Source organism: Musa acuminata, chromosome BXJ1-1 (genome assembly GCF_036884655.1).
Source record: "Musa acuminata AAA Group cultivar baxijiao chromosome BXJ1-1, Cavendish_Baxijiao_AAA, whole genome shotgun sequence".
In the NCBI taxonomy this organism is placed as follows: Eukaryota; Viridiplantae; Streptophyta; class Magnoliopsida; order Zingiberales; family Musaceae; genus Musa; species Musa acuminata.
This window is the reverse complement of record NC_088327.1, coordinates 14,316,351-14,327,284: the sequence shown is the minus strand read 5'-3', so window position 1 is coordinate 14,327,284 and position 10,934 is coordinate 14,316,351. Positions and strand designations below refer to the sequence as shown.

At 36.0% G+C, this 10,934-nt stretch overlaps 1 protein-coding gene across 2 annotated transcripts; it reads right to left on the bottom strand.

Moving 5' to 3' along the window:
* Positions 1 to 32: 32 nt before the first annotated feature.
* Positions 33 to 10,485, bottom strand: LOC135675648 (MADS-box transcription factor 50-like). Of its 2 annotated transcripts, none has more exons than XM_065186012.1 (8): positions 10,281 to 10,485; positions 9,965 to 10,178; positions 1,230 to 1,311; positions 799 to 857; positions 601 to 700; positions 489 to 530; positions 379 to 420; positions 33 to 309 (listed from the first exon to the last, which is right to left on the bottom strand). In XM_065186012.1, exons 2-8 carry the CDS (start codon positions 10,144 to 10,146, stop codon positions 178 to 180), a joined length of 639 nt encoding a protein of 212 aa, XP_065042084.1. In that variant the 5' UTR covers positions 10,147 to 10,178; positions 10,281 to 10,485; the 3' UTR covers positions 33 to 177. The 2 variants fall into 2 exon arrangements, with proteins under 2 accessions (XP_065042084.1, XP_065042076.1); XM_065186004.1 differs by having other exon boundaries at positions 10,277 to 10,483.
* Positions 10,486 to 10,934: the final 449 nt, after the last annotated feature.

Sequence of the window (10,934 nt, the reverse complement as noted above, 5' to 3'; positions counted from 1 at the left end):
ATATATCAAGAAAAAGGCAGTAGTAACGGATATTGTTACAATGACTTACTCTACACTTTGCCAATAATACATTAAATACAGATCTTGCATCAATTTATTGCTCTTAAGGTACATAGATTGCATATATGACATGAACATACCTGTTTTTGTCTTACTAAACAATATTGTTTGCTTGGCCTAACCACTTCCTGGCATTCCAATCAGCAGCTCTGTATCCACCTCCATATTCTTCTCTTGGCTCGCATGATCATCCAAATCAGCTTCTTGGATAGCAGTTTGCTTTGGCGTAGCTTCCGACTTGTACTTCACCTAAATATGCAATTTCAAGTTATATATTGGAGTAGTATTTAGGTTTCTTTTTTTTTTCTGCCGGCATACCTGTTGCCGCAACAATGCGTTCTCCTTTAGAAGCTCTGTCTCCTGGATTTGAATGAAATATTAAGTTGATATATTTGTAAATGGTACAGAAAGTAAAAAATGTAAATTACCTCCTCATTTAGCCGTGCAATTTTCTCGAGTAAAAGTCGTCGCTACAAAAGAACATGACATTACTGATGAGTCTTAACCAAAACAAATGAAATGGCTGCTACTCATATTTACCCTTGTTTGCTTGATGCTGTTTAAGCTTGTCTCTAGCTGAAGCTCTAGCTCATTCAGTTCCTCCACCGAACATGATACCAAGTCTTCGCCCAATAACTTCCTGCGTTTAAACTCTACAGGTGAGTTGTTTGTACTTTTTTGCATTCACCAAAAGAGGATTTTATTTGTGGAAAAAAGAGAAGAGCCAATTCACAGCACCGCTTCTGATCTTCAAGGAATTTGATCCTCTCTGTCATGCTTGTGGCTTCAAACTTCAACTGCAGCAGATTGGGTATCATGATTTCAGAATATTGAAACAATATACAAATTGATATTTAAATGAATCTTTGGCAAATAAAGATATCAAACATTCTGGCTGTGTCCAATGTGATCTGACTAACTAGCAGAGTATTCTTACTGTGAAACTAGATCTACAAACAGCCAGCCATATTCTTACTCTGAAGTTAATAAGCACATGATGGATACAACATTGAAAGCTTTATACATATGCCATTAAAAGTGTTGCAGCCTTTTGTGTCCTTCATTTTTGCATTAATTATATGATTTTTTGTAGAACATTATATCATACCTGACATCACTGGCTCCAGAGTTTCAGAAGAATACCTCTTAAACAAAGAATCAAGAAGTACCTGCGTACTCTGTTCTGTTGCTTTTTTACTGATACCAGCATCCTTTGTGTGCATCATATACCGTTCAATAGTCATTTGTACACTGATATTTCGAGGAATAAAGGTAATAGAGGTCAGTTCATGAAACTAATGGGGAGAATGTACATCTGGAAAAGGCACTTATTGTCATTCTCAAAAGATATAGTTCCGAAAAAAGATCAAGATTACCATTTCTAAAACAACAACAAGAAGTTAGTACATTCAGCTTCAACTAGTGGAACAAGTAACGCGGATGCTTTAGTGTTGGTCAAAAGACTCAAAACAAATAAAAACTTACTAGTTTCAACAATGTACAAACTTGTGTAGATTATAGGTTCAAGATTCTGTACACACCATTAATATAGACATATATTGATTTTCATGCAATAAAATGTTGAGCAACATACATACAGGTAAAGATTTGTATAGACTATGATTTTTAACCAATGAGTCAGACGGAGAAAATTGTTGTCCAATTAAAAGGTTGCAATATTTGTGTTTCAAATAATGAAATTAAAAGATTGATTAAACGACCTCTCTCTTTTTTTCTAATAACCTAAATATTCTAGTAAATTAGGTAAGTTAGCATTTAAATAAAAGAGAACTAAGACTAGTCAAATTAAAATAATCTAATCTAGTTATTTTAATATGGGATCAAAATTAACCCTTTTATCTTTTTAGATTGAACATGTTAGGCTCTCATACCACTTGTTGGAGAGAGCGAGAATAACTTCAAACTGAGCGAGAAGAACTTGAAACTAAAAGAGAAACTAAAGATTAACAACTAACGAGCATATAAAAAGTCAACGCAAAACAATGTGGTCCGACAACTCCTTATCTATGTTTATAGACAAAGTCAAATTCTTATCAATTATAGGACTAGTGAGTTATCAATTACAGGACTCCTAAGTTATCCCAATATAATTGGGTGCAACAAGATCCAAGAGTCCCGCTGAAGGACAAGCGTCCTTCCCCCAAGAAACCTACAAAACAGGAGAGAGTTCCCAAGGAACCAAATTTTTTGATGCTCAATTTAGAAGGTACTCTATTGTATGAACAATAAGGTTGAGTTTCTTAAGCTCTATAAAGATAAAAGAGTAAAAACAAGAAGAGATTGAGCGAAGCTTCTTATTATTCTTCTTCTTCTTTTTGTTGCTCTTCCCCTTTCTTATGTCCATTTGGGTCTGTTGTTATTATTTAATTTCAAATTTTGATAATAAAATTAATTGATGAAGTTATGATATGTTTGAATGATGTATGACTAACTTCGATCATGAAAAAGTAAATTGATTGAAACAGAAAGAATCAAACGCTGAGCCGGAGTGAATCATGTCAGAAGATTGGACGTCGGGTCGGAGGATTGGTCGACGTACTGGAAGGACTTTGTGTCATGAGTTCGGGCATCGGGTCGAAGGATCGAACATTGTGCCAAGGAAATCAGATGATGCAAGAGGTCAACATGCCGATCGGGCAATACGCCGAAGGATCGGACGATGCGTCGGATGAACCAATAATATGTCGAACAACATAGGATTCATGTTTGTAATCAGTTGTGTCTAGATCGAAGTAGTTTAGGTCTGATTAAGTTAGTTTCAGGTGTAACCAGGCTAACTCAATTAGGGGCCCATTGGGCTTGAGTTGGGGTTGTTTTGAGCCAAGTGGAAGGCCCATTCAGTGACCCTTGGCCCAGGTGGTGGTATCAATAGGTCAGGCGGTGGAATCGCTTGTGAGACAATGTACGTCTCCAGGAAACCCGGGCGGTGGTACTGTCTGTGTCAGGCGATGGTACTGCCCAGTGTCACTCTGCTAGGTGATAATACTATCTATACTGGGCGGTGGTACCGCCAACTGGTAGGGCTACAGGTGGTGGTACCGTCAATACTCTAGAAACCCAGGATGAGACCTTTTTTGGCTTAATTTTTAAGTCATTTGAGGTCTATAAATACCCTACTCTTTCCTACTTGGGTAAGCAAGAAATAGAGTAGAAGGAGGCTATGATTCTAAGTTTAAAAAGATTAAAAAGTGCTAAGTGTCCTCGTCCTCTTAAAGTTTTATAATCATTCTAAGAGAGATGTGAGACTTGTAAAGGTTATCTCCTAAACCTATGAAAAAGAAAATGAGTTATAAATAGGGTAGTTGGTCTTCATCCATTAAAAGAAGATCGTTAGTGAATGCCAATAGCCTCGACGGAAGAGGTCGGGAGTGGATATAGGTCGCGACAACCGAACCACTATAAACTTGATTTGCATTTACATTCTTCTTGTTATTGCTATTACTCTCTGAGTTAATTGCTTAGCTCATTTACTCTGAGTTAATTGCTTAGTTTATTTACTCTAAGTCAAGCACATTTCCAATACGATTTTTCATCGAACAAAATTTTTTCAAAACTCATGTTTTTATTGAAAGCTCCGATTCACCCTCCCAGTATCGAAACGGTCCTAACAGTTGATATCAGAGCTAAGTTTTTCTCGATTGATTTAATACCTAAGAGAATGGCTTTTACTGACAATCTAGAGAGATACTCTATCACTCATCCTCCTATGTTCAATGGGACGGACTACACGTATTGGAAAACACGTATAAGAGTTTTCTTGCTTTCTATAGATTTTAACGTATAGAATATAGTTGAATTTTATTTTCAAACACCCTCTAAACCTGAGTGAATGGAGTGATTTTGAAAAAAAATTATTTCCGTTAAATGCAAAAACTATGAATAGTTTGTTTTACACTTTAGAAAAAAATGAGTTTAATCGTGTTTCTATATGTGAAACTCCATATGATATTTAACACACACTCGAAATTACACATAAAGGCATAAGTAGAGTTAAAGAGTCTAAAATTAATCTTTTAATGTATAGTTTTGAATTATTTCGGATGAAGCCAAGCAAAACCATTGGAGACATGTACACCCATTTTATGGATGTCGTTAATAGTTTGAAAGCTCTTGGCAAATATTTTTCTCTTGAACTTGTAAATAAGATTCTAAGATCCCTTCCAAAAAGTTAGGATCTGAAAGTAACTGCAATACAAGAGGCAAAAGACTTGAATAATTTTTTATTAGAAGAATTCATCAGGTCATTAATGACATATGAAATGACTTATTTGGTACATGACGAATATGAGGATAACCTTCCAAAGAATAGGAAGGTTATTGCACTTAGAACCAAAGAAGATCACTCGAGCAAGAGCTAAAGTGAAGATGACATAGAACTCACAAAAAAATTCAAAAAGTTCATGAAAAAGAACGAGACTAAATTAAAACAAGAATCTAAAAATGAACTCAAAAAGGACATAACAAATTGCTATGAATGCAAGAAGCCAGGGCACTCCAAAGATAAGTTACCAAAGAAGAAGAAAGTACTCAAGGGGACTTGGGACGAATCAAGTACATCCATAGATGAGGAGCAAACCAAGAAAGGCGAGGTAGCGAACTATACAATGATGGCTCTTAATAACGAGGTAAGTGACTCATCAAAACTCATTTACCTTTCAATGAATTACTAAATACTTTTCATGATTTATATGATGATTTTAAATTAGTTGATAAAAATATAAATTGTTAAAAAAGAATCATGCATCTCTCTCTAATGAATTTAAAATTTTTAAAAATGAGTATGATAAATGCTTGTTAACTCCTTGTACTAAATGTGAAGAATTAGATTCATGCAAAAAGGAAAATTTGTTATTACAATAAACTTTAAAAAAATTAAAATTGGTAGCAAATCATTAAATATGATTATTGCTAATAAATGTCATATACGTAGAAAGGAAAGAATCGACTTTGTGAGAAACACTCAACAAAAGCCAACTACTTTTGTTAAAGGACTAACATTACATGTCCCCCCAAGGCTAAGTATAATTTTTGTGGTAGACATAGTCATTTTGCTTATAAATGTTCATTCAAAAATTATAGCTCGCATAAATTTGTTTGGGTTCCTAAAAGAACCATAAAGGATTTAATGCTAATAAACAAGACAGGACCTCAAAGTCAAATTGGTACCTATAGCAAAACCCACATTTCTTATAGAAATATCTACAATCGAAAGCTAGGAGCAAAAATAAAATTTTGATAGTGGATGCTCAAAGCTTATGATCGGAGATCCACTACACTTTTTGAAGCTCACTAGCTGAAACAACAAAGGAATGATCATTAGCATTGAAATTATTTGTAACAAATCAAACCTTTGATTGAAAATGTTTTGTTAGTAGAGATAACTCATTAAGCAGTTGTGTAATAAGTGATATAAAATTAAATTTGAATGTAATGCTTGTATACCAAATAAGAATAATTCTATAAATGTTTAAATGTTTATCTTGATGATTTTTGTGATGAAACTTGTTTTTCGATTTTAAACGATGATGTGTGGATTTAGCATAAAAGACAAGAGCATGCTTATATGAAATCAATCGTATGAATTGAAACTACCAAAAAAAAAATATTTTTTTCTTAAAAATTTCTGTATCTCTTAAGCTTATCGAATTTTTTAATAAGAGATTAATGAATCTATTTATGATATTTTTGAATCTCTTGAACTATAAAAGTAATTTTGATGATTTGAATTTAAATAAGATTTTTCCAACCGAATCATGAACTTTCTCTTGATTTCTTGACTTAGGTATCTTCTACGGGAATCAAAATCTTTTTTATCTTCTATGATTTCTTCTTTTGATCATTTACTAAAGTGAAGAATTATGTAAACAAACCATGATCTTGATAATTATAACTTGAGATTTTTATATAAATCAAGATCGTTCACTATGATTCTTTCGTTTTATTAAAAAGAATTATTCAAATGAATCATGATTTTTCTCTTGATTCATGACTTAAAATTTCTTTTGAAAATCTTTTACTATTTGATTCCGTAAAAAAAAATTTTGTTATTTAAGAGGAGATTTGTCAAAATAAATCATATATTTTGGTACTCAAGATTTGATATTAATATCTTTCATGTCATAATTTATTTATCCCAAATGACTCTCTTATATTCATGAATTATATGTACATCATCACCAAATTGATTTATTCTTGATAATTTTTTTATCATAATTTGAAAATTGATTTAAAGGGAAAAGAATTACAACATTGTATTATTCCCTTCTTTTTGATAATAACAAAGGGAGAGAAAGAATTGTTAACTTGCACACTTCAAGAAAAAGTAAAAATTACTAAACTTGCATATCTCAACGGAAGCAAAGAATTGTTAGCTTGCTTGTCTCAAAAGAGAAATAAAAATTGCTAGCTTGCACATTCAAGAAAAGTAAGAATTGCGAACACTTACACATCTCGAGAGAAGCGAAGAATTGCTAGCTTGCACATCTCAAAAGAGAAGCAAAAATTACTAGCTTGTACATCTTAAAAAAAGAAAGAATTGCTAAAACTTATACATCTCAAAAGAAGCAAAGAATTACTAGCTTACATATCTCAAAAGAGAAGTAAGAATTGCCAACTTGCATATCTCAAGAGAATCAAAAGTGCTAGTTTGCACATCTCAAAAACTTGCTAGTTTATATATTCTAAAATAATTAAAAACTTGCTAGTTTGTATGTTCTAAAGTAATGTAAAACTTGCTAAATTACTAGTTTGCATGTTTTAAAAATAATTGTTGGTTGTACTTTTCTCCTTTTTGTTGATGACAAAGGAGGAGAAATTATGATGATGATTTAAAATTTGAATCATGCATGGTATGATGTACTTTAATGTTTTAAAAATATGATGATTTCAAATTATTCATGTAATGATATTTTAACTCATGATTTGATATTATAATGCATGCAATAATATTATTTTGACTTGAATTTAAAGGATTTTTTTTTTTTAATTCGAGTTTACTTTATTTCAATACGAAGGGGGGAGTTTAGTTTAAACTTTATTATCAATTAGTTGTCATCACCAAAAAGGGAAGATTGTCAAATCTTGAATTTTGATGATGAAATCAATTGATGAAGTTATGATCTAATATGCATTAGAGTGACACAGGACTAACTTTGATCATAGAAAGACAAATTGATTGAAGCAGGAAGAATAAGACGTTGGACCGGAGTGAATCATGTCATAAGATTGAACGTCAAGTCGGAGGACTAGTTGACGTGTTAGAAGGACTTTGTGTCATGAGTTCGGGCATCGGACCGAAGGATCGAATATTGCGCTAAAGAAATCAAATGTTGCGAGAGGTCAACATGCCGATCGAGCAATACACCAAAGGATCGGACGAAGTGCCGGATGAACCAATAACATGTCAGACAACATAGGATTTGTGTTTATAATCGATTGTGTCTAGATCAAAGTAATTTAGGTCTAATTGAGTTAGTTTCGGATATAATCAGGCTAACTCAATTAGGGGCCCATTGGACCTAAGTTAGGGATATTTTGGGCTAAGTGGAAGGCTCATTCAGTGACCCATAGCTAGCCCAGGTTGTGTACCGCCAGGTTAAGCGGTGGAACCACCTGTGAGATAGTGTATGCCTCCGGGAAACCTGGGCAGTGGTACCGCCCAGTGTCAGTCTGCCAAACGGTAGTACCGCCTAGATTGGGTGGTGGTACTATCAACTGGCAGGGCTACATGCAGTGGTACCATACAGTAATGACGATGGTACCGCCAATACCTCAAAAACCTAGGATAAGTCCTTTTTTGGCTTTATTTTTGAAGTCATTTAGGGTCTATAAATACCCTACTTTTTCTTGCTTGGGTAAGCAAAAAATAGTGGGCCTAATTTATTTATTTATTTTTTCCTTAAACACTGAGTTAAATTAGTAATAACAAATTTATTTATTTATTTATTTATTTATCCCATATCAAGCAACAACAATAATAACAACATGAGAAAGGAGGGCTCACATTCGTGAGCCCTAATTTATTTATTTATTTTTCCTTAAACACTGAGTTAAATTGGGCCTCTCTATTTTTATTTTTTTATTTTTTAACCGAATCATTAAAATAGAGTTAGTTTATATATCGCCCAATGCTCGAACCGATATATACCATTACTATCATGTTATTTCAAATGGTACAGTAGTCCATGGAACCAATATGAGTGTCGATGTAGGGAATATATCCACGTGTCAACAACGAACATGCAACTCGATGTCTTCCCTCGTCACCTTTTTCTAACATGACGCAGTCAAACAAGAAGTTGATTCAGTAAAATTCAATCCAGAGAAGCATATTACAGCTTGGGACTAGTCCAACCTAGCTTCGCTTGTCTTAAGCCGAGCTCATCTGTGAATATGAGTTTATTTGAGCCGATCTTTAGCTTGTTTAAAACGCTGGCTATATGATATTGGATAGATGTTAGATTTTAAGGATGAAAGATAAATAAATTCTTATAAGAACTTCAGGCATTTGTGGGTAATCTTGCAAAAGGGGGGAAAAAAAAAGAAGGATGAAAAGTTTAAATTCTGGCCACCAAAAGATCACAAGAATAGTGCATATGGCTCCAAGTTCTACCATATGAAAATGAAAGTCATTTCAATTCTGAAAGCCTAGGTCATAGTAACATTTACAAAAGGGTGTACTTAAAAAACGAGAGAATGGATCACATGTGAAATGCTGAAATGCAAGGGAATTATTGAAACGCACTTGATTTTTGAAACGAATGCAGAATTTGCTTTTGTGCTAACCCAGTTATGTTCTATGACAAGTAATATGGGAAAGGACTGCATGATTTCATTAAGATACTGTTATCACATCAAACACTTAAGGTGGCAACTAATAACTGAGATAAGCCAACTTATTACCATGGTATGGCAAAGAAATGAAACATAGAAACAATCTGCAAAAGATTCATGTTGTTCTGAATGAAAAAAAAAAGTCTTTTTCATGGTGAAGATAAATACACTGTCTGTCTATGCAGATACTTCAAATATATGGAGTGTGTTCCAAAATAAAACAAAATTAATACACTTCTGTTTCTCTACCCTGATAACATAGAGCTAGAAGTTTGTTGATCAATTAATGCATGCAATATGACCAAAAAAAAGAAATTTTTTGTTGAACTCTTAGTTAATAACTTAGTGTACCATGTATGGAAAGTAAAAGAGGGTTAATACATGTATGGACTAATCACGTATTAATTCTATAGGAGTTAATACATGTATGGAAAATAAAAATACATAGGAGATCATTGTGGAGTTCGCACAGTCATATACACGCGGTAGTTGTACGTCAAATCAGATCACATATGCATCACAAATCACGTATACCGGATCACAGACATGAGGAAAAGGCATACTGTTTCCCTTAGTAACAAGTACACAACGGGAAAAGATAAAGACGGTATTCAATGACCCGGGACCCAAGACTACTAGGTTTCACTCCTTCGAACAGTTAATAGGCCGTATGGAAGACGTCGACAGGGAGAAGGATGATGATAACCTAATTAGATCGCGATGGGATAATGTTTAGACAGTGTATCCTTAATTCCAAGTTCCTTTGGTTTGGAGTAATTCAAAGAGGAAAAAACTACATGACGTCAAATTGATAGAAAGATATGCTGAAAACCACTGCAAATTTGAGTAGATGGCTAAAATATTAATCCGGAAAAAAGCATGAGTACGGGGCACGTGCGATGTGGCCATCCTTCATTTCACCAAACCCTAAGCACGAGCTCGCAACAAGAAGATCAAGAAGCAACACACAAACAACGACAGCAGCAGCAGCAGCAGCAGCAGCAGCAGTAAGAGAGCAAAGGGAGAGAAAGGGTGGGTTTGGAATGTTAACCTGGAGCTGGCGAACTCGTAGAGCTTCCCCCGGGAAGAGAAGACGATGAGGGCGACCTCGGCGTCGCAGAGGACAGATAGCTCGTAGGCCTTTTTTAGCAGCCCGCTCCGTCGCTTGGAGAAGGTCACCTGCCGGCTGGCCGCGTTCTCTATCCGCCGTATCTGCGTCTTTCCCCTCACCATCCTCTTCTTTCCCCCCTCCCTTCCTCCCGCTTCTTTTCTCGGATCGATCCAAAAGAAAAGATTCAGAACGAGATCAAAGTAGAACGCAAGCAGGGAAGATAAGGAAAAGGGAGGAGATCTCGGATCTCACCGACCGACGAAGATGGGAAGAGGCAAGCAAGAGCAAACAAAGGAGGTGAGACAAAGATAAAGGGTTTTCTTTTATGAGGGCCTGTTGCTTTGTTACCATAAGTGTCCCTTGCTGGGGTTTCCCGGAAAAGAAAAGAGGACTTCGAAGAGAGGGGGAAGCGATCGTCTAAGATCAGCAACACTCGGCGAGTGGGCACGGATCCGATGGACCTACTCGGAGCTCCAGCTCCACGAATCGCCTTTAACCGTCTTCCATGGGTGCCCACCACTTTCCAGCGGCGATTGGTGGGAAGTCGATGGACGGCGCGATGGTCGCTCCTCCGGATGCCGACCCACCCACTCCGGGAGCACGGCCCCACCAATCGTCTTCTTCCCCTTCCGTGGGGCCCACCGCTCCTCAGCGGCGATTGGCAGGAATTCGATGGACGGCGTGGCGGACGCCCCGCCGGATCCGCGCCTCAGGCGCAACGCGACGGCTTTCTAAAGTGGAGAAAGCCCACGAGAGGCGATTAAAGATAAAAAGGGAAGAGCGAGAAAGAAGGGAAGGGAAACTGATTGACGACGCGTGGCCTTTTGAGATTGACGCGTTCATCTAACGGGGTGGGCCCCGCTTCGTACGAGGTGGGGGCGAGCGTCGTTCCGTACGGTTCAGCCAAAGG